This window comes from Hippoglossus stenolepis, chromosome 10 (assembly GCF_022539355.2).
Source record: "Hippoglossus stenolepis isolate QCI-W04-F060 chromosome 10, HSTE1.2, whole genome shotgun sequence".
Taxonomy (NCBI): Eukaryota; Metazoa; Chordata; class Actinopteri; order Pleuronectiformes; family Pleuronectidae; genus Hippoglossus; species Hippoglossus stenolepis.
The window spans coordinates 24022781-24046360 of NC_061492.1; the positions used below are offsets into that span (position 1 = coordinate 24022781).

Here is a 23580-nt window from a genome sequence, read left to right on the forward strand (position 1 = left end):
CCAATCAGGTTCATAAACAGTCCGTTTGAAGAGGAAGAGAGGCTGAACTCATCGACTGAAAGAAATAATTCATTTTGCTTAATGTGCATACAGCTGTTAATATAGTCCAAAATGTTGTGTGGACCAAAAGCACCCACAAAAAGTATCACTGTCTGTGTTGATAAACATTCCAGAGTCCGACTGTAAACAGGGAATGGCAAATGGAAGATGGAGTCTTGGCCCACATATCTGTTGTCTACATCGCGAGCCCCAAAGTAATGGCCTTTGCCCTCAGAGGCTAATTTGTTCAGACGATAGCCTCCAGACAGCTTTACCTGACGAGCAGAATCCTTAAAGTGATCTAAAATGAGTAAATGAGCACAGGGGTACATTTTCTGGTGCATGAGATCAAGCAGTGACTAAAACTTTTATTCTGGGACCATGAATATAAATATTCCATATAAACTCCCTGGCCAGTGTTTGTTTACACAGATCGAAGTGTTGAACATGCTGACAAACAGATTTTTCTTTTTGAAAGTATATTTATTGGTTTTCAAAGGTCAGTACAATCAAGGTTGAAACAGCATGAGAGAAGTATATACCACATGAAGAGATGATACTAATGCCAGCTGAGGAAAGCATCATCAAACTGCATTTACACAGAATACTGCAGCTTCAGACAGCTCATAGAAATACTTCAAGTACATCACAAAACATGGAGGACGATAAACGGTTTATTTTGGTCGTCCAGGTGATGGAGCCAATGACGTGAGCATGATTCAGATGGCTGATGTGGGCATTGGGATATCAGGTCAAGAGGGAATGCAGGTAATGATCTCCACATTCATCCTGACACAACACCAACCACAACAACACAGGTCTTTGTGAATATCCCTGAGGTAGATGGTATTATTGTATGTTATATTCAGATGCCACAGATGAGACTGTCACAGAGTAAGGACTTTAATTATTCATTATACCTACATGCTACACTTGTCTTACCTCGTAGCCAGTACCAGCTACCAAGCAGCTAACAGTCGATAGCCCTTCCATCTTCTCAGCACCTGTTGTGTATCAACCATGTCCTCCATTGTGTGTCGCTCCCCAGGCTGTGATGTCCAGTGACTTTGCCATCTCCAGGTTCAAACACCTCAGCAAGCTGCTGCTGGTTCACGGTCACTGGTGTTACTCCCGTCTTGCAAACATGATCCTCTACTTCTTCTACAAGAATGTGGTGAGAGAAGTTTTCAAGCTCTTTTAAAAACGTGTGTTTGATTAAAGTATGTGATGTAAGGCTCATCCTAATTACTGTCTCCCTCTCTGTCTGCAGATGTATGTTAATCTGCTGTTCTGGTATCAGTTCTTCTGTGGGTTCTCCGGGAGCGTCATGACCAACTCCTGGGTACTGATCTTATTCAACCTGATCTTCACCTCCGTTCCTCCCCTCATCTATGGCGTTCTGGACAAAGACATGCCTGCAGAAACTCTGACGGGGGTTCCTGAGCTCTATCGGACCTCCAAGGTGACCGCACATAAACGCACAAGACACCCAACACAAAGCAGACAGTTCCAAACCCACAGTCCAAGCTGTTGTTGTTCAGTACCAACAGCTTGAAATATCATCAGGTAAAGCAGTGAGAATGTGAGTTTATCAGGCAGCCATTTCAACAGGGCCGAGTATAATATAGTGACACAAAACCTATTACAACATACTGATGTACAATTGTAGTGTAAAGCGCTTTGAGTGGTCATCAAGACTAGAAAAGCGCTTTATAAATACAAACCATTTATTAAACCATTTAATGTCATGGTCAATTGATCAAATAAAAAAACAGAAAGACACTTTGGTTAAGATCCTTTAATTATTTTGTCCAAAATTTAAATGGTAGCAAAAAGCAGTCGTGAAATGACATGAGACAACTTGTGTTTTAATCTCACATGTGGGCGAGGAAAGCAACCTGGACCTCACGGAGGAGAGCGTGTGGCGGTACTTCAGAAAGACTAATGGATGACTCATGTTTCTCTGCAGGTTTACGTTCCCCACATGTTCTGGGTCACAGTCCTGGATGCCTTTTACCAAAGTCTTGTGTGCTTCTTCATACCTTACTTTGTAAGTTTACTGTATCAGCACATTCACCGCAGTCAAATAGTTCCCTTTATTTGTGTTTTTGGTTCCATTGCTTGGTGATTGACGGTGCACTGTGTCTCAAGTGACCCTGGTTTAAACAATGGAACACCTTACAGCTGGTCACACAGAAGTGACCTGTGCTCCTGTTTGTCTCAGGCACTGACGGGATCAGACGTGGGGATTCTGTCCTTTGGCTCTCCGATCAACGCCTCCGCTCTCTTCATCATCCTGCTGCACCAAGTCCTCGAGAGTCACACTCTGGTCCGACCCTCTGCTGCACTAAATGCTGTTTCAGATCGCTGCTTTTCCAACTGTCCGGAGCGCGTGGTGTGCAGAAAGGTGATGCGCTGTGTTGTTTTGCAGACTTGGATTCACGGTCTGGTGCTGCTGCTCAGTGGGGGCTCCTACTTTGGCTTCGTGCTGCTCTTCAGTGTGTCCTGTGTGACCTGCAGCCCCCCCACTAATCCTCTGGGGGTGGAAACACTCCAGATGTCCCAGCCTCTCTTCTACATCATATGTGCAGTCACTACTATGACAGCTCTGTTACCCAGGTACACAGTAATACATACACACACAACACATAACCATACGCACACATATTAACACACACATGCTGGGTCCCATTTCACTGTGGCCTACTTTGAACTTTGCCTTTTTGTGTTTTCACCTCTGCAGGATGTTGTTTCGAGCCCTGTACAGCACCATACACCGCACCGCTGCCCTGAAATCCTCTCATGTGGAAAAGGTGGAGTCAGAGAACTACCGCAAGAGAATGCAGCGATGGAACCTGAGCCACCACAGAGTCAACCGGCTGCCGGTGTGCGCCGACAACCCCGGCCTGGAGCCCAGCACAGCCTCAGTGGTGTCCTGACCTCTACACACACACACACACACACACAGACAGACAGAGAGCTGTTTGATTTGACCAGGGAAAGAAAGAGCTGAATTTTTTTTTAGAAAAGACTTGATTTTCACATGCTGGATTCGTGTGCACGTCACAGGAAGAAGACGATTCTTCGCTGCAATAAAAGGCTTTTCACGTGTTCACGTTCTGCTGCACTGCTTCACTCTGCTGAAAAGACTGATGGGACATGTCAGCAGCCAGAGGGCCTTATTAGCCTTAACCATCAAGAGACCAACCTCCACTGGCCTTTGCGCTGCAGTTACCATAGTGAGCCACCAGGCTGAACGTGACAGGAAGTCCGCCGGACCACCTGCAACTGAATGTGGCCAAATCTTTTATTTATTTCTGACTTTCAGCCACAACGTGGCCTTCCACTGTGGATGGAGTTACTACGTTACCATGGAGATTGTTGATGCTTGAACAGAGACAGTGGGTAGTATCAACTATATAAATTCATTTAGAGAGAGCCCATAGTGGAGCCAGGATCGCTGTGTGTGAGCCAATCTGCCAGGTTCTCACTTCATGGATCATTTATCAGTGATCATGAGCTCACACTGCCCCCGTGACAAACACACACACACACACACACACACACACACACACACACTTACCCACTGACATGTTTACAGTAGCTGGAATGTGTTTACTGTTCTTTGAGCTGAAGGAGCTTCAGAGATGGGAAACTGATTTTCTCTCTGCAGTTGCGACTGATTCTGGACCAGTCTGTTTATTTATTTTCTGATCTTGTGTTGCTGTTATCAACGTCCTCCATCCAGAACCCCACTGACTCATCATCTATACATGAAAGACACGACAACACTTATCATAGAACAAAGACAGAAGCTGAGCTCTCTTCATATTTATATTATTTTCACCCCTGATCAAACCAAATGAAATTAAAAGTTTGGAGGATTCATCTGAAACTGATGTTACTGTTTGACAAGGTAGCAACAAATATCCAGAGCTGGATTACTGAAGGACCCTGTCAGTGACGCTGTGCTCCTTCACAAGTGCAGCTCATGTTTACTTGACTGTTTTCAGAAGCACAGTTTTACATGAATGGATGTATTGTTGATGTCTTTATTTCAGTTAAGTATGAAAATCTAATTTAAAAAAAGAAATTTGGTGTTGATCATTAAGAAGAAAAAGTTACAAGCTCAGATTGATCTGAAAAAACGTTCACCTCATTGTACTTTGGGCAGAAATGACTCCAGACCTGATGTTCCCTCGGATCGGCTCCCCTGCTCAAACAAATCTGAGCCAACCGGATTTTTGTATCCTACCTCTGTCTGTATTTCCATTTTCTCGATGGCTGCTTATCCCATTGACTTCAAACATGGCGGGTGTGTTTCCGAGGACCAGAGGAAAGTCATGAAGGATGTTGAAGGCTGAGTCCAGACTGAACATACACAACCACTGGTGCTGCACATGATGACAAGGTGTGCTCCAATCTACACCTGTACCTGGGCACTGCTGTCAATACCACCTCTCTTAATAACAGACTATTTATTGACATGTGACAATGGTTTAGTGTGGATTTGGAACTGGATGCCATTATAACTACTGGTTGTGTCAGGTGTGTGAACACATCATGTGATGGAAAACCTGAGCCCAGTCAGGAAGTTTAAAGTGAAGTGACCTTGCTGCCTCTATGCCCATGAACCCAGTGATCAAATGGGGATTTTCTCTCAGCCTTAACTTTGATCCAGTACCTTGAACAAAAGCCTTGACCACGACTCACTGTGTACTGATTGTTTTTTATGTAATATAGAAACCAGCAAGAATTGTTTGTGCAGACGTGTGTTTAAGACATGGCAATGATAATACTGTTAATAATGATGATGATAATAAAAGAGATTGTTGTTCAGACCTTGTGCGGTTTGTGAGTTGTATTGTAATGTCTGTGATGAAGTGTTTTGTAATATGATAACCAGCCTGAGCCGGCACTTCCACACAAAACCCCACACTTCTCCATTAAATGCCCAGATCAAGTCCAGCAGAAATACAGGAAAACACCCAGTGTCTCTGTATGACAGCCTGCTGAGGCCCAGCACTGTTATTATTAGCCATAGAAGCTACATCGTCCAGTTGACTTTATTATATCCCACATTATTGCTTTAAATAATAATGAACTCAAAGTGCCAATTGGCTTGGCAGCATTTTGTAATGTTGGGAAACGGAACTGACGTCACTTGATGGAATACATTTATGAAATACATTCCATGTGCTTACAATAAATGTTTTGATCATTAATCCAGAACATTGAAAACAACACTTTTCCCTGAGCCATGCGCAGCGCAGAGTAAAACACCAGTCTATCTTCAGATCGTGTTTTTCTAGCTGGGTGACTTGTGCTGCAGGAATGATCACACTGGCTGTTTGAGTGATTTGTCATGAGCATGAAAATGCAGAGAGAAAACAACAATATAACAAACAGGGTTTGGTAAAGCGTATTTCCTCTTAGGCGTGTCTTATTTGAGCTGACAGCTTTCACTTCTGCATGGCTGCTGCAGTCGGACGGTCGTTCCTGCAGAGATGAGCTTCTACAGTGATGAAGACACGAGCGACGAACTGGGGACTTTGGGGTAAGGCACTGATGATTTGATTTGAAAGCTCCACGCTGCCTTTCTCCTGATGTTGGAAAATAACAAGTCACCACAAGCTCCCGTTGACGTATTTAAACATGTTACTTACATGTATGAATAAAGGCCTTTTAGGACTTATATCGAGAGGAAAGCAGAGGACTAACCTCTGTCTTCCAGGGCAATAGACGACCGTATTTATATTCTTGGCAATCTGTTAATTATTTTCTGTCAAAAGCGCAGCGTTTAACAGCTCAGTTCCTCTCTCAGGAAGGATGTTGAACTGGTTTATCGTGTGACCTATTCAATCTGATTAGGGCAGGGAAAAGAATTCGATAAGCTACTGTATGAAAACTAGAGCCAACCTCATCCCTGAGAGAGAGCGGAGCACCAATGAAGTCTCTTGAAAACTTGTAAATTCTTGAATCTTGAAGCGATGCTTTCAGAGGCAGACCACACCGGCCCAGGTGTGCACTGATGCAGCTGACGTCCCCTCCACCCACAGCTCAGGGGAACGAAGCACAGGGACATCTAGTGTCCTGGTGAGGGACGAGGGGGTCGTCACAGTAACTGGACCAGTTGTATTGACACAGAGCGGTTTCAGTGATTTGGAAGTCTTTGCTCTGTGACTTAAAATGTGCAGATGCATAGAGCAGGGGTTTGCTTTAAAGAGTGTTTATTTTGTATCCGTGAGGCCGGGCAGAAAGCCAGGATTCACTGACGTAATACGTTTGGGAGGCATTTTGGTTTTTTTTGTGTTAGTCTTATCTACATAAATTAGATTCACAAGGTGACACTAGTCTTCGTGTTTGGGCTTTAGACATTTTTCAGTGTGGGGTGTGAAATAATAAAATCTGACCGAAAAAGTATTCAGGTAATAAGATCCTTCTTTGAATTTTGTGTTTGTTTTCTAAGAGATTTGTCTTTACTCACTCTCAGTCACTCTTGATGCAAATATTGAGCTTTCACATCCGTTCACTGGTTTCCTTTGCACCTGTGCAGCACTGTGAGATTTGATCTGAGGTCAATTCGTCTACGTTATTTTAGGCAACGATTTATGTTACTACCAGTGGGGAAACAGGAACACCTATTGCAGCGCAGAAAGAGAAGAACAGGGAGGCGGTGTATTGGACTTGGATTTCAGAGACACTGTTTTGGTTTCAAACTACTCGATCATGCTGGTGTATTATTTCATAATGGAGGGAATGAGACATGAAGACAATGATCACTTAAAACTGATCAATATGGCTCCTCAGCTCACCACGGTATTGAGGTATAGTTGTTTCTTCTTTTCTCTGTTGAAGGTGGTACCACCATGACTTGTCCCGCCACGCTGCAGAGGCTCTTCTCTTATCCAATGGCACTGATGGAAGTTATCTCCTGAGAAACAGCAATGAGGGAATAGACTGCTTCTCCCTGTCCGTCAGGTCAGTTTCTTCTACAACACTGTTATTCTAACTGAAAGACTTGCACCATTGTCTTGATTAGTTGAACTGATGAACCTACTTTAAAGTACTAAAATCTGTGGTGACTTATCTGGTTTTATTAATCCAGGGTTGGCTACAGAACCCTAATACTTCAATGTGTATGTTAGAACAAGTACCGAAAACTGTCCAGTACCAGAAGTCAGCAGTCCATACCTGATCAGATTCATAAATGCGTTTATTCTTTTCTTTGATCAAGCAGTTCCGATCAGCATGTTGACACTTGGGGGCTGTTCATTATTTAGGAAAAAATCACGTATGGCTGCTTGTTCAGAAATAATAAGAAAACATAATTACAACCTTTGGCTTGTATCTCTCATCTCTGAAATTCTGAAGATGGATATTTAGTGATGGATCATCTCTGATGTTCCTCCCAGTGGAAATGTCTCCCTGTAGCAAGTTTTCTAAGATTTCTGTGCAGACCAAGTCGTTGACCTTGACAGTGCAACATGAAATGTTTTTTTCAGGGCGAAGGATTCTGTCAAACATTTTCACGTGATGCGCAAAGACAGCAGCTACGTGTTCGGCTTCAACGAGTTTGCAAACCTTCAAGACTTTGTCTACCACTTCGCCAACCAGCCTCTGCTGGGCAGTGACTCAGGTACGCAGAACTTCCGATCCTCACTGGCTGCACTTTACTGCATGTTACCAGTGTATGTAATAAAACAGCACAATGCCCTTTTGGCTCCCCTCAGTTGATGCTTATTTTAGATACTATAAGGCCAATGCAAAATCTGTGGTTCAGTATTTTCATAGTAAAGGTGTCCTAGAGCTCACTTCTTCCAACACAACTCTGTAACTACAACTCAAGTAGAAATAGGCAGCAGTCTGAAATGTTCTAAAGTAAGGATGTGTCAGGAATACAAAAAATCCAGATCCAGTAAATCAAGATGGACAACATGACTGCTCCCCAAAAGGGAAGCCAAAGCATCTCAATCACCCCCTGGTGGCTGGCTGCACTATAGGTCATAAACCCCGCCCCCTCTATGTTAGTGAATGGGAAACAGACAAATTAAAAAGTCACCTTATCAAACAATTCTTTTGCTTGTTCTCATCACACTGATCTATGTCCAATTGTTCCATGTTTCTGATCATTTTGGTTTTAATGAGATATTTGATGCCATACAAACGGGCTAAGACGTCATGAGTGACTTGTGCGACTGACTTGCGCCCCAAATGATGTCTTCGGCACAAGATGGCAACATTCGTATCAGGGCAGTTTGGCTTCATTTATATAGGGAAGAGAAGATGCATCATCCCTCTTTATACACAGTGTGTGTGCCTGCCCTCTGCTCTGTCACGCAGCGTGTGGGATCCACTGCTAAAAACTGTGGTTTGATCTTAGACAAGAACCTCACTTTGGATTCTCATGTTAAAAGAATACTATATTTCTTATGTTATTTCTAGAATTGAATCAATCCATTTCTTTAAATGATTTTCAGAGAGTGATTCATGATTGTATTACCTCTTGCCTGGATTATTGAAATGCTGTGTTTGCGTACCTTCACCAAACCATGACTGCTCTGCTTCATGGTGTTCTAAATGCAGCCTGCAAACTAGATCTCGTAAGCATGATCATATCTCCCCTGTATTAACTTCCCTTTATCAGTGTTTAAGAATAGATTTTTAAATACTGCTGTTGACTTTCATGGACTTAATGACCTGCATGGTTTGGCACCAAGCTACTTGGTTCAGCTTCTAGATCAGTACTCATCTGCCCGTAGCTTCTACTGAGGCCCAGTTATCTGTTCCTCTGTTGGGATTGGCCCCGTACCCACCGGGTATTAACATGCGTACAGATGTGAACGCACTCAGATTGGATTTATTCTTATCACGACCACATTTGGAGTTGGTCTGGGCCACATCTGTCCACATTCTTTGAGCAGTGTGATGGCGAATGTGTCCTGGGCCACATATGTAGGACCTCCTACTCACCTGATGCCCTCTGACCTGCTGCAGTTTCACTATGAACTGAACCGATTTCCACTCTTATCTGTGCACATATACAAAATATCAACACTGACCACGACATCGTGACTGATACTGTTCTTCGATCTTTCTTCAATGCAGCTGCACAAGATTCATTCAGCACCTCCTGACTTCTCTCTCTCTCCCTCATGCCAACACAGACACACACAAACAATATCATCGGACTGATCTGTAAACTCCGACTGGCTCAAAACAACATAATATGGTCTTAACTAACACAAATGGCATACGTGTTCATTTGCATGTAGAGCAGGGAAGTGGTCACAGGAGGAACATTCAGGAAACGCATTTCAATGCCAGGTGTGAACATATGTACTAAGCTTAAAATGTTTTTTTTAATGAATCGATTATAATAATAGTCCGGCCTGTAACCTCCCCTCTGCTTCTCACCCAGGAACCCTGATTGTGCTGAAGTGTCCGTACCCGTGGCGTGTGGAGGAGCCGTCCATCTACGAGTCCGTGAGAGTCCACACAGCCATACAGACGGGCCGCACAGAAAAAGACCTTGTGGCGAATGCACCATCTGTAAGACGCCCACCCCCACACGCCTATGAAAATAAAGTTTTATTACTGTACCATAGTTTTGTTGTAACCGTGGGCATTTCAGTTCAGTAGTAATTGCGTTTATCAGGTGACTATCAGGGCACCAACCACATCTTTCAGTCTTGACCAGCGAATGGAGTTGAGCTCTGACCAGTGATGTAATGTGTTACTGTAACGCTACTGCTTTCGGCAATAACTAGTATTGTGGCTATTTACCTCTTTCCAAATAAGTAATGGAAACATGGAAAATCTTTTGTGAACTGAACATTTGCTGACAACAGTAGAAAAATAATTGCGTCACCCGTCTTTACGGTGTTGTAACCAAACATGTGCCAATCAGCATCAGCCCACACAGTCGCTGTCAGTTTGAGTAACATGGGCTTTTTTTTGCTGGAAACACGGATGTTATTTTTTTCCCTCCTTAACATGAAGGCCAGAGGCCAATGAGTGGCTCTTGAATGAAGATGTGTTTGCCCCAAATCCAATTTGTATTAAACCATAAATATCCAGTAGCCACCTGGTAACATGCATGTCTTTTCAGCTGGGCACGAAGGAAGGCTATCTGGTGAAACAGGGAGCATTTGTAAAGGTGAGTGCAGTGGAACAGTGACGTACACCACATTGTAGAGTACACGGCACCGTTTCACAGGGAATCTTTTACTTCCTGTGACTGCAGCCAAAGGATTTCCACAGTGGTATTAAAAATGATGCGAACCCATTGGAATGAACTGATTTTCTGCATTAAATGTTCATAAAATGGGATCTGATCTTTACCCAATGCTCTGGTTGGTGAGGAATTTTTTACCATCCTCACACATTACATGAGACATCTTACATCTGTACACCATTAGGAGAATATAGAGAGCCTCATTCCACACATACTCCCTTCTCTCTCTTTGCAGTGACCAAGGTCAGGTTATAGACAAAGGGCCAACCAACAGTACATTGTAGTGTCTATGCTCAGGTACTTTCATATCTAACTCAGATGCCCAGACAGAGAGGCACCATCTCTAACTCTTTTGGGTATTTCACCAGTGGCAAGACGTAAGGACACAATGTGATTTAGGTATACATACTTTAGGCTTAACTATCCAATAGGATGCAAACACCCACATGTAAGAGAGTGACAGCAATTCTAGCCTTTTATGGATGTGTTGTTAGAATGGGTGACGCAAGCAGAGGAAGATATATGGGGATGCTGTGGAAGACATCTTCAGACTTGGGGGTGACAATTGCTCATGTTACTCTGTTAGCGTTTGTATATTGTTCCACCTTCTGGTCTCCTTGATGCATCGAGTCTACATTAAAACCTTCTGCATAAGACATCAGCTCCTGCCTGAGTTCTCCTTTCACCAGCTTCCAGGAAACTTCCATAACACTGGTCAGGTATCAGTGTACGTCCTGAGGGATTCTATCACAATGAACAGCCTAACTGTAGGTGTGAAAACACCCAGGGAAGGACCTACTTGAGATTCAATCACTCAGACCACATTCAAAGGTGGTCTGGAACACATGTGGCCACAAATGAATACGCTGTGCTGCATATTCTTCTCAAACAATTCAACCTACGTTTCAACATTTTTCCTGTACCCTTATGGTTTGTCCACACATGTCAAACACACTGTGGGTTCTAACTACAGTGCTCCATGCAGCCATGAACCAGGATTTGTGAATGGTCGACTTATGAATTGAGATGTTAAGTCCAGTAATTCCTTTGAGCCTTTAGCTGTTACTCTGGGCTTTTATTTTACCTCAATGAATATGTTATTTGTGTCTGTGGATTTAGCTGTCCACTCACCTGGGAAACCTCTGTGGAGGGTAGCCACAGAACTAAATCCTCTCTATTTACAGTTTGTCAAAACGTGGACTGATGGAAATCTAAACTCCACTTTCCATTGTTAAACAAATCAACAACTGCTGAGCATCAATTTTTTTGTGAGGTGTGGTTCAAAATGTATGAGAAGCTCGATCACACACACACACACACACACACACACACACACACACACACACACACACACACACACACACACACACACACACACACACATCTTCTTTCATTGGCTGGAGCTTAGCTTTTTTCTGTGTCATTAGAACAATCTGATGTTATATGAACAATATAAGGATTTGTGTATTATTAGTTCAAATAGAATGTGTTGGTTTAGGATCGTCTCGTAGATGAAGATCTGATGGCATTTTAAGACACATTTGTAAATAAACACAGCTGTTTAAAAGGGTTCACTTACTTGTTCTTGCTGCTGTAACTGAACTGATTCACAGTGTTTGAACACAGTGCAGTGAGTGGAGTGACATTTAACATACTCGGACATATCAATCTTTTTTTGCAGAACTGGAAGCAGAGATGGTTCACACTCAACAGATATGAACTCAAGTACTTCAAAGACAAAATGGTGAGTCTGTTCAGCTTCGAAACAGGGTCTGCTTAATTTGCCTTTTTTGGATTTGTGAGTACAGGATGTGGCTGGAAGATATTGTGTTTAGTGTCACCTGTTTCTATCGTCACACCAGACAGTTCGGGATTGTGTGTACGTTAAAGCTGTTGTGTGTCTGTGTTGCAGGGTGAGGAGCCCATTCGAACCCTGGATCTGAGAGCCTGCTCTGCAGTCCAGTTTGACTATACTCAGGACAGAGTCAACTGCTTCTGGTAAGTGATGGTCAGTCATCGATCAGCACTGAGACGACGTACTATCAGGGGGTTGGAAATCTAACCTCAGGAGTGTTTCATCATTCAACTGGAGCCATTTCTAATTAAGTAACAAGAGTAGAGGCAAAGAAGAGGCTTAGGCCAACACACCATGTAATAGATTTATCAGAATATAGAATTGAAGGACAATTCTAGTGATTCAACTTGTGTTAAACCCTATGTTTGCTATCATGGCTAAGTTTTGTTCATTTTCAAATCACAAACCGTGCCTGTCAAAACACCAAAGTTTTGGTTTTGTGTGGAGTAGCACTTTTTTGGGAATAGACATCATAGGAATATGATCATTTGAACGAAGATAATAAAGGTATGAGAGGTTGATTTACAGTACATCAGGCTTCTCTAAGAGACGGCGCCACAGCAATGTGTAATAATGCAGATAACAGAGCCCTGCACTGAAGAATCCATTTTTGCTAACCTGCACCCACCCAAACCCGTTACAGGCAATTTTCTCCAGCTCAAATCTGAACGCGCCAGGACTCATTAACATATGACCCTAGACTAGACCTATCACCTGAGATTAAACACACATGCTCCACACACAGTCACTCACCTTAAATGCGTTACGCCTCCTGTCCTTTTTATAGTTGTGTTGTGTTCTTGGAAAATATCTGTGAATTGTTGCTGCACCTGTACTTCTGCAGCCGTCAATGATTGGGCCTCGTTCACAAACAGTGCGTACGCACAGATCCGTGCTTAAACCGTGGCTACGTTTGACGCACAAATGTGGGATTCATCAATATTTTCTTACCTAAATTTGTTCACAGAGTACAAACAAATTCAGAACTTCCTCAGACCATGCATACGCACAAATGAATGCCCGGCTGTCCTAGAAAATGTAAACACACACCCTTTTAACCAAATGCATAATATGTTAAAACTCTAAAAAAAAAAGGTCTTTAATAGACACCAATAATTTAATTTACTAATGCATTGACCAAATGTATGAAATTACCATGAAATTCACACCTTTTCATCCTCATCATTTATTGTCATATTCTCCAACTATACCAGTTGAGAGTTTACTTAGTTACAATAAAGTATATCAGAATATTCATTTTAAAATGTAACAGTTGGCCTATAATTGACTGTATTCACATGTAGTGTCTCCCCTAAATGAATGCCCTGAATGCCATACCCTATTACATTAGTAGCACATGCGTGTACATAAGAAAGACACAAGTTGACTATACTGTTTTTTGTCATTTGGCTAATTAGCTGGAGGCACTGGTAGCTTGGTAGTCCTTTGTTCATCACCGCTCAGCTCCACACAAGAAAAACCAGCACAACTGGGACAGGAGGTGGGAGGTGATGATTCACAAACATACGCAAGGTGATGAGAACAAAATCGGTTGTCATGAATCCGGAGGCGATTTTGCACATGCACTTTTTTTTTTTACGGAGAGTAAGGATATTTCTGCGCACATGTTAGTGAATGTGGCCCAATGTGTTTCCTCCTTGACACTTTTAAAAAGCAGCAAAACCACTGACAATGAAATCCCAACTGGCTCTTTTTCTCTTATGTGACGATTATGATGTTCTAGGTTGTTCAGTGTTGGCAGTGACAATTGATGGAGCTGAAGTGAAGCTGTCAAATGTGTTGGCTTTCACAAAACAGATACATTCTTGCAACTGATAGGCTTCATACAAGCGGATTTAGAAGATGAATATACAGAAACTTTGGACACTTTATAATGCATAATTGAATCATTAAACCTCAGCATTATATCTATTTAACTTACATGAATGACATTAAACATATATGATATGATAGAGTGATAACCCAACGTGTATGGGATATGGAATGTGAAGATGACACTAACAATATGTAAATATACATATTTATACAGATTTGACATTAGCCTCCAGTCTGGGGCCACACTGAATGTTACTTTCTGAGCTGGACTTCCCCGTGGCAGAAAAATCGTTGGGGTTGTTTGAAAAAGGGGAAGTTTGAGCTGCTGAAAAACAGAAGGAAACAGGGAAGGAGAAGTGCACACGAGCTGGAGAGAGGCAGAGATTACAACCACTTGACAGCCTTACTGATTTTACTTTTGATTCAGTTTCCTCTCCTTCTCACTTTATGCAGCAGGAATGTGATCATTTCCCAGATAAACTGCTGCATCTTCTCTCTTCTTCTCTACTGCTGTCAGTCTCAGGACTGTGTTGTGTTGAACCAGCACACAGCCGGAAGAGCCCTCACTTCAGGGGCCGCGTCCTTCAGAGGACCCGGTCTACGCAGCCTACGCCATCCTTTGCATCCTTCATTGGCTACATAGGCCGCATCAGCCAAACTGAAATGAGACTGTCTGGTCTTCTCAGTGCGTCACCAGCTTGTTCCGCCCTTACAGTTGTCGCCTAGCAACAGATCTATGGACGAAAACGTTTTTCAGTTGATTCAAAACTTTGAAATAAGATTTTTTTTTTAACACTATTAGTTAATATTAGTTGTTTGGTTGAGTAGTTACATTTAAAAATGAATTATTCTGATGTTTTCAACTTGATTTTTGCCGCCATAGCTAATCTGAAAAACAGGTCGTTACAGAAGCGCAATGAATCATGGGATATGTTGGACCAGAAAGGATCCACCTGGTGGAGCCTCCTTTGCTCGGGGGTTGAAGAACACATTTGTCGGCCACATTTGGGCCCCCGAATTGAGACACAGCTCTCCTCATACTCAAAAGGCCAATGATGGAGTTGAAGTTTCATCTGTGTCAACACTTTAAATTGCAAATACACAACTTGTGTGCGTACAATTGTAATGTAGAAGTCTCCCTTCCTTCCTCTTCTGTGTGTCGACAGCCTGGTGTTTCCCGAGAGGACATTTTATCTTTGTTCAAAGTCGGCTGTGGAGGGCGACGAGTGGATCAAGATTCTGAGGTGGAAACTGGTGAGGTTGCTCAGACTGGATGTTTTTACACCGTCCAGGCTTTTCACCAGTAAATCAAACTATTGATTAAATGCCATTCTTAACTGCTCATTTTCATGGGGGTTGTTGAAAATCATTCTGGGGAACAAGAAAACCACCAATTGAGTTTCAGTTGAAGAAGACAAGGCGGGTTGAGGGAAAGCATCGTGTTGCAACATCTCATGACTCAGTAATACAATGTAATGGATCCATGTGTTGGAGGCAGAAGTTTTACTTTAAGCAATACTAACAAATTGAATGTGAGTAATAAGTCAATACTCACCCACTTCCTTATTACTGAAAACCACTTAAACCACTGATTCACTGCTGGTTTAAAAGCTGCTGGTTTACAGAGCAGTTTGAATCTGAAAGAGCCCCTCCATGGAAATCAAGAAAATCAAGGCATTTTTAGAAATATGACAAGCATGAGCTAAATAAGTAGATCTTTTAACTTTGCAATGACAGTCTCAGAAACACTGATTCAGGTGGACAGGGGTTCACACCCCACAGAGGAATCAATCCCATTCATTTAAGTACAGCTTTTGATGATGAAGTTAATTGAAAGCTCAGGTATCTAATATACGGATGTGTGGGCAACCCTGTACAATTCACTCTTCTTCTTTTTCTTCTTCTTAAATATTTGATTGAGTTAAGGGGAATCTCAGAGGTCGGCCTACATTTATTCAACCCAATAAAGAGGATGACTTGAACTCAGTGGAATCGATGGTTGCAGCAATTTGATTTACTTGGCATTGGCCTAAAATTGGAAAAAGAAATACTTGATTGAAAGGATGAGTTTTGTTGCATTCTGACTTTTGCAGCCGGCAGTGACCCTTTCTCTTTCCTGTCTGCAGTCCCAGTTAAGAAAAGGTCGATGACTGCCGTCAGTGGGAGCGCAGACGATGGAGAGAAGCCTCACCTTGATGAAGGATGAGCTAGATGAACAATAAAGAACACTGTTCAAGAGTGAGGGGGAAACTATAGCCTGTAAAACGCTGGGACATGTTTCCCTGAGTGTACTGACTGGAGGCCAACAGCTTGGACATGACTGCATTTTGCTTCAAGATATAAAGAGGCTTCATTTTTGATGAGTCTCCTGTTTATGGTCTCACTTGGCTGCTTCATCCCTCCAGAGGTTGTTTGTGACTAATGCTGTATGTTTAACATGGCACAGTATGTAGCATTATTGTGTAGCATTATTCTTTACTAATAAAACTAACAACACATATACTGTATCATAGAATCATCGTTTATTTAAAAAGTGACATGAGATTCAATTAATTTACATAAATAAAACCAAATAAAGGAAATATTTAGTATGTTTAGATTCTGCCTTTTGAGAGGGGGAATTCTATCGATAGCTTTATCAAGGTACAACTGAAAATGATAAAGCACCAGATGAGGGGAGACTGACTCGAACTGTGGCTGATTGGCTACAGTCAGCGAGAGTTTTTCACTCCCTGTGATAATCAAAGAGGGCCGACAGGGTTCTTCACTGTGTAGGTTTCCCCCACTAACTTTCCATTTCCAAGTGACGAACTTGTTTCGTTTTTTGCTTCTCATTTATGTGTCCTGTTTGAATAAAGTTTTTACCTGTGAAATGGCTGGCTGCCTGCCCCTCCTTGCTTCTCATTCACACTACCAACCGTCCTAAAATGCAACACCAGTTGTGTGTTTACCTGTGTCCATACATGATGATATTGGTGACATCTGGTGGTGAAGTTGCATGTTGCAGGTCAATACCCCTCACCTCACCCTCCCCTTCCTGAACATGAAAGATAACCTGTGGTAGCCTTCAGTTGTCATAGAAACTCAAAAGGTGTTTAGTTTGTCCAGTTTGGGCTACTCCAAGAAACATGGTGGCCTCCGTAGAGAGGACACTCTCCTAATGCAAATATAAAGTATTTCATATAAAAGGGCCCATTCTAGGGTAAAGAAAACAAAATTTACAATTTAGATTTAACACACTAGTGAAAACATCACTAGGATTATTTTATATTCAATTTCTGCCTCTACATCCCTTTCACCTGAATCGTACACACTGTCCCTTTAAGACTGATGAATATGGTCATAGAAAGTTATTTGGAAATGAAGGATTACAATGAAAAGACTCAAGTCGCAGTCACTCCTCTAAAACTGCATTTAACATGCATGTAACTACATGCTACACAAACATTATCAGAGAGTGATGCATCATGTTCATATATTACAGGATGAGGACCTCATGAAATACGTGTGGCTGCATGAAAGGCATCAGATGGATAATTAACTGCATTAGTCACTGAATTAAACTATGGAGGAATTATCCTTTACTTAAAAGAAGCGGATTCATTCAAAAGTCCTGCTCTAAAAGCTCCAAATCGTTTTACTTCCCATCTGAACAATGCCAAGGACTCGAGGTGCCAGCACAAAGCCATCAAACTAATAACAATGCCATCCAAAATAATTCAAGATACAGGAATCTTCTAATGTTTCAAACCCAGACGAGACACGACATGTTTGCTTCAACGCTCTCAAATTGAGATTCTTTTTGGATTTGAGGAAGGATATCTTATCAATGCACATTTTTTCTCGTGAAAACTTTTCTCAGAATTCTGACATAATCTCACTAATTCAGAAAATCAGAGCAGCTATTTTTTCTCAAGTGAATGCTGTATGGTTCCCTAAAGACTACAATATAAGGAATATGTATTCTGACGTTAAAACCTTGATGAAAAAGGTCAGGGAAACCAGTTTAGGTGCTAAAAATGAAACATTTATTCAGAATTGATTTGACATACAAACTCTTAGCCGTGAAGATGCAAATGAGGAGCAGCTAAACTCTACAGAAAACAGCAGGAAGCCAAGTCAAGAGACACAGTGTGTACAGGAAAGTTCACTCATGGTGCAGTCAGGTCTGAAGATGTTCATCCTGAACTGTGAAAAAAAACCTCCAAACAAGATTTTCCCACAGGACGTGAATGCACCAGCAGAGATGGGGAGATCCAGGGAGCAGGATGCGATCCAGGCAGGTGATCTTGCTCAGGGTTGTCCTCCCTGTCGGAGCTTATGTGACTTCCACCACCTGCCTCAGTTCCTCTATTAGTGGAGCCAGCTCCTTCTCCAGACTCATGATGATGCCTGAGGACACACACCGTGGACTGCTGTTAGTTTACCAGTCAAATGGGCCCTCGCCAAACATCAGAAATACAAGGAGGAAAGAACCGTTGACCTTGTTCTCTGGTGAACGTGTCAGCTCTACACACAAGTCATCTGACTATAGAATACTGTTATATTATTCTGAATATAAAATATTGTACTGTATTTAAAATATATGTTATTTAAATTTTAGCTGGATCATTAATTGAGGTATTTCCTTCTTATTTGAGTCAGCTGCAGTGACTTTTATATTTTCTCCAGACAGATGCGCTCCTTTTTGTCTTTAGTCCTAATAAATGGTCGGTATTTATATAGAGCTTTTCTAGTCTTGATGACCACTCAAAGCGCTTTACAGTACAATTTGCCAATCACCCATTTCAACACACATTCATACAGTGCATCTATTAGCAGCACTTTTTGTTTCTATTACAGACACTGTTGGTAAAGGCATCAGGGGGAATTTGGGGTTCAGCATCTTGCCCAAGGAGACTTCGGCATCCAAATGGGGAAGACAGGGATCGAACTGCCGACCTTCTGGTTGGAGGACCACCGCTCTACCCCTCAGCCGCATGCCACAAGCTAATGTTGAGTTGCTATAGCAGGACAAGTAGACCATAGTGGACTGCTGTGTAGAGATTGTGGGCATGTACTATAGTTTGTTCACCTTTATGGGAGGTCTTTTTTCTTATAGAAGTCAGACACTGACTTTCACATAATGACCCTATGCATGATTTACTGTTAGAGTTGTCTTAGAAACTATAGCCCCTTCACCACCTCCACAATGTACATGACGTACTGTGGTTATTTATAGTCCCATGAATAACTGACAGGAAAAGAATCACATGCTCTGAATGAAATCTCCACAAGAGTGACTTGGTACTTGCGGTGAAATTATCTGTCAACTAAGAAAATCACAAGATACGATATTCTCTACATTTTGAAGTTCTCGCCCTTACAATGTAAAGTGCCTTGGGATAATGTATGCTGTGATTTGGCACTATATGAATTAAATTGAATTGAGACAGAATTTCAGTAAATCCACAGACACAGCATCCAGTCTGAATGTTGACTGATCTCTACAGTTGGGGTCACGTGTTGGTGGTGGATGAAGACATTGCACTCAGATTCACACTGTGACCACAGAGATGTGATGTGACTGTGCTGTTGAGTGGGTCTGAAGCTTCTAGCTCATATTTTGTCACCTCTCTGTTAAACTCATTAACTCAGTCCTGACAAATATTTCCTCGGGCTGAGAGGGCACACGACTGCTCACTGGGGGGCTGTGCTACAGCTGCAGAGGTAGAAACAATATTATTTCTACTTCATTTGTCAGAGAGTATCAGCCAAATGCATTGCAGATTTTTCTGAGTGAATAATGCACTGAAAGTGAAGCAGTTGTAGCACTGCTCACAAAATACACTGTATTCAGTTCTTCCTTTAACATGATGGACGGTAGACAGATATTTCAGCAAAGGGACTTTTGCCCCTTCTGTTTTCAGTACCCTCCAAAAGTGAAGCCAAAACATTTGATTGCCCCCTGGTGGCTGGCTGCAGCACAGGTCAGAAAACCCTGCTGAGACAAACTGAGATTGGCGTCAGGCAGTTGTATTAGTGTGACCTCGATAATGCTCCACTCCACCATCACTACTGTGCAGGATCTGTCTCCAAAAGGATCGGTCTCCAAAAGCACCTGTATCTGAGATACTTTGATTACATTTTTATATAGTGGGAGGAAGAAAAGACGCATTGTCCATCTATATTTAAAGTCCCTCCCACAAATGTTGCATTTGACAGTTGTTTCATTAATAATAATTACTGGCCGAAAATCAGATCCAGAATTGAGCCAACCCTATTTATTCCTCCTGGTGTCTTTGCAGTGGACCGAAGGGAACAGGGACTTATGAAAGAGATTGTACCTGTGTTGGCGCTGCTGCTGGCAATGAAACTGATGACCAGTGGTAATCGATTGAACTGCACAATCTGTAAAACAGAGACACAGCAAGCATGTCAGGTTCAAAACTTTTTAACATTACAGGCAAAGTTTGTCCAATAACCATGTGACAACATCTAACAGTTGACTGTTGGTGTGGTGTGGTGTGTCAGCATCTTTGACTGAAGGTTTTCACAGGACATGTGTTGCACTGAGGAGTTTAGTCAATTCACAGGACATCAGAACTAATTCTGAGTGAAAGTCCTCATAAACATGCTGATGAGTATTTTTTCAGCTCTAAACAAATGTGTTATCAGTCATAATAACACATTTTGTCGGTTTGTGAGATGGTTAAACCTGACCTGAAAGTTTCAATAATTTACCAGACTAATCTATCACAGTGTATTAAGCTTGGAACCCTGAGTGCACGGTGGCTGTCTGACCTGGTAGGTGTTGTAGTAGCAGATGATGCTCTTGTTCTTGGAGAGACCAAGCTTGCTTCCCTGATCTGTGGCCAGAGCAAATGTGGACAAGAAGCCCGGCCTCAGAGCGTGGACTGGAGCGTTGTCATTGGCAACTGCAGTGACACAACAACGGTGTTAACAACAACTCTCTGCGCCACACAACATAAGTCATGTAACTGTAAATGTATCATATAAGTTATATATTATTTTTCTTTCCAGTAATGTTAACTACATACCCATGTTCTGAATTTATATTCAGTCAATATACCCAACTTTATATCGACAGTACAGCAAGATAGCAAATAAGTATTCAATTCAATTTTATTTGTATAGCGCCAAATCATAATATGCATTATTTCAAGGTACTGTACATATTATGGTCCAGACCTTACAGAATTAACCCAACAGTTCCTACAATGAGCAGCAAAACTCCCTCATTAACTGGAGCGTCAGAGCTCAATGTGGTGGAACATTTTACTTTTTAAAACATGAGCTACAATCAGCCAGAGTCTGCACCGAATCCAGGCTCAGATTAAAAGCCTTACAATGACATTTGGTTAATATGTTAAGGGATAAATGGGATTTATTTAAAGAATAAATATTCAATGAGTCTCCACCAAACACTTTTTCTTTTTAGCTGTGTAGGTTAAAGAATTGATGACAAACATTCTATATTCTAACAAATACACAATGAAACTAATGAGAACATGATTAGAAGATGAAGTGGGAAACCAGGTATCACATGACCACTGCAGTAAGCAAAAAGACAAGAGAAGAAGCCAAGCAATATGAGTGAGTGAATGTCTTGACAGGGATTAAAAACATTTACAAACCAGTTGTGTTAATGTGACAGAGGAAACACAGAAAAAGGCAAGAAGGGGATTTTCTAGGATTCTGAAATGGTTTGTTACCTTTGATGACGGGGACACCGTCCCTGTCTGTCACCACAATAGCATGAAGACCTTCCACGCTGAAGGAGGGACAGCAGATTTCAACGATCAGACACTAAACATGCAGACACTAACCGGGGGGGAGACATGGCTTTATCATTGTGTGCATTAAGTTACACTCACCTCTGCAGCTGTTTGTACAGGTATCTCTTCAAATCCTGCACAGAAAATAACACATTGGAGAACAAATGAGAAAGAAGGCAAGATCCTGTAGGAGGGTCACTGACAGACACAGTGAGGAGATGGGCTACAGTGAGGGGAGGTGTGGAGATACAAGGTGGTGACCAAACATCAGTCTTTATCTCTTTGGAGAATCTTCCAGGTTGAAGCTGTGGTTTGTCTGACCAGCTCCTCATGACAGAGCGAGACGAGCACAGGGTCTGACATGAGATTCAACAAGCTGACACGACCTCCGTCATTCCACCCTGCAGATACATGTTGTATAAGCGACATATGCCACGTGCAGTCGCAGCATGTGATGTTCGGCTCTGTCAGTGAGAGCAGGGCGAGGGACGAGCTACCAGGAGGAGGGAGAAGGACGGAACATACTCACATCAGCCATGGTGGCCACGGGTTGTAGTGTCAGCAGCTGTGAGGGAGAAAACGGGCTCCATTAAACATGTCAGTCAGTCGAGCAGCTCAGTAACTCAGACTGTGCGATAATAAAACTGTGGGTTGTGGGAAACCAGTTCAAGCATAACGTGTAAACCGATTAGCAACTAGCGAGGTTTAGCTACTTCCTGTTTGAATTCAACAACCCGCCGCTGGAGTTAACCTCTGCGTGCTGGTGTACGAACTAAGACACCCCTCAGAGACGCAGGGAGCCTCACTTACCTTCTCTGGACGCGTTTTAAATGGACTTCACCACCAGCAGACACATACTCGACCAAACTCAAGCTCCAGACGGAGTCACATGACGGACTTGTTTTGTTTCCGGCCACACAGGAAGTGATGAGGAGCGTCAGCACTGACGCAAACACAGCGTACGGAAATCATACAGTATATCTCTCTCTCTAAATTCACATCCATATCTACATCTATATCTATACATCTACATCTATATTTAAATTGCACCATTGTTTTTCATTTTTTTCTTTCTTTAGGTGTATATATATATTTAGATATATATATTTTATTTTCTATTTTAAACTTTTGATATTCTATTTTATATTATTTTGCCCCATATCATCTATATCTATATATCTACATCTACATATTTATCTTTATCTACATATATCTATATCTATATTTATATCTTCATCTATATCTATCTCTTTATCTACATATATATATCTTCATCGATATCTATCTCTTTATCCACATATATATCTACATCTTTATCTACATCTATATTTATATTTATATATCTATTTATATTTTTTACATATATCTATATATCTATATCTATCTCTATATCTACATTTATGTCTATACCTATATATCTACATCTATATTTACATCTATATCTATATCTATCTCTTTATCTACAACATATATATCTATATCTATATATCTACATCTCTCTCTCTCTCTTTATATATATATATAAACATACACACACGCACACACACACCTTATATCATCTTATTTTATCTTGTCCTTTCTTGTCTTATGACAAAATATAGGCGTATCATTTTCTCAGCCTCAGTACATTGAAGACAAATAAATAGTATTAGTTGTGGCAGGAGGCCAAGTAATTCTAGAGATGTGTTACCAATATATTTGTCTTCCAGCGCCTGCTGAGGGATCCAAAGCCCTTTACATATCGTGTTCAGGTCCTATGTGGGCCGGCCCTCTAACCAGTTTGAACAAAGATTGTGTGTGCATCGAAAAAATTGTTTTAATATCACATCCAATAG

General features: G+C 41.7%; 3 protein-coding genes across 3 annotated transcripts in view; 2 read left to right on the plus strand and 1 right to left on the minus strand.

The window, feature by feature from the left end:
• Window positions 1-4880, plus strand: part of atp10d (ATPase phospholipid transporting 10D) — a 36579-nt gene extending 31699 nt beyond the window's left edge. Inside the window, exons 17-23 of the mRNA XM_047341640.1 lie at window positions 731-807; window positions 1088-1213; window positions 1310-1501; window positions 2009-2089; window positions 2264-2368; window positions 2471-2658; window positions 2783-4880. Coding sequence (XP_047197596.1) covers window positions 731-807; window positions 1088-1213; window positions 1310-1501; window positions 2009-2089; window positions 2264-2368; window positions 2471-2658; window positions 2783-2978 — 965 coding nt within the window. The 3' untranslated portion in view covers window positions 2979-4880. The remainder of the gene's footprint in view (window positions 1-730; window positions 808-1087; window positions 1214-1309; window positions 1502-2008; window positions 2090-2263; window positions 2369-2470; window positions 2659-2782) is intronic.
• A 616-nt stretch (window positions 4881-5496) lies between these two features.
• On the plus strand, window positions 5497-16842 carry dapp1 (dual adaptor of phosphotyrosine and 3-phosphoinositides). Its single transcript, XM_035167821.1, has 9 exons — window positions 5497-5596; window positions 6898-7020; window positions 7545-7678; window positions 9461-9591; window positions 10151-10198; window positions 11958-12020; window positions 12189-12274; window positions 15134-15221; window positions 16094-16842. Exons 1-9 carry the CDS (start codon window positions 5547-5549, stop codon window positions 16115-16117), a joined length of 747 nt encoding a protein of 248 aa, XP_035023712.1. The 5' UTR covers window positions 5497-5546; the 3' UTR covers window positions 16118-16842.
• A 1130-nt stretch (window positions 16843-17972) lies between these two features.
• On the minus strand, window positions 17973-22688 carry lamtor3 (late endosomal/lysosomal adaptor, MAPK and MTOR activator 3). Its single transcript, XM_035167822.1, has 7 exons — window positions 22556-22688; window positions 22275-22310; window positions 21845-21879; window positions 21683-21741; window positions 20751-20884; window positions 20294-20357; window positions 17973-18359 (listed from the first exon to the last, which is right to left on the minus strand). Exons 2-7 carry the CDS (start codon window positions 22281-22283, stop codon window positions 18286-18288), a joined length of 375 nt encoding a protein of 124 aa, XP_035023713.1. The 5' UTR covers window positions 22284-22310; window positions 22556-22688; the 3' UTR covers window positions 17973-18285.
• Window positions 22689-23580: the final 892 nt, after the last annotated feature.

Coding starts and splice junctions, on each gene's coding strand:
- dapp1 (XM_035167821.1), top strand. CDS start 5,547: ATGAGCTTCTACAGTGATGAAGACACGAGCGACGAACTGGGGACTTTG. Junction 9,592..10,150: donor TTGTGGCGAATGCACCATCT/GTAAGACGCCCA, acceptor ATGTCTTTTCAG/CTGGGCACGAAGGAAGGCTA. Junction 10,199..11,957: donor AACAGGGAGCATTTGTAAAG/GTGAGTGCAGTG, acceptor CTTTTTTTGCAG/AACTGGAAGCAGAGATGGTT.
- lamtor3 (XM_035167822.1), bottom strand. Junction 20,358..20,750: donor GCTACTACAACACCTACCAG/GTCAGACAGCCA, acceptor TCTGTTTTACAG/ATTGTGCAGTTCAATCGATT. Junction 18,360..20,293: donor CAGCAGCAGCGCCAACACAG/GTACAATCTCTT, acceptor GTGTGTCCTCAG/GCATCATCATGAGTCTGGAG.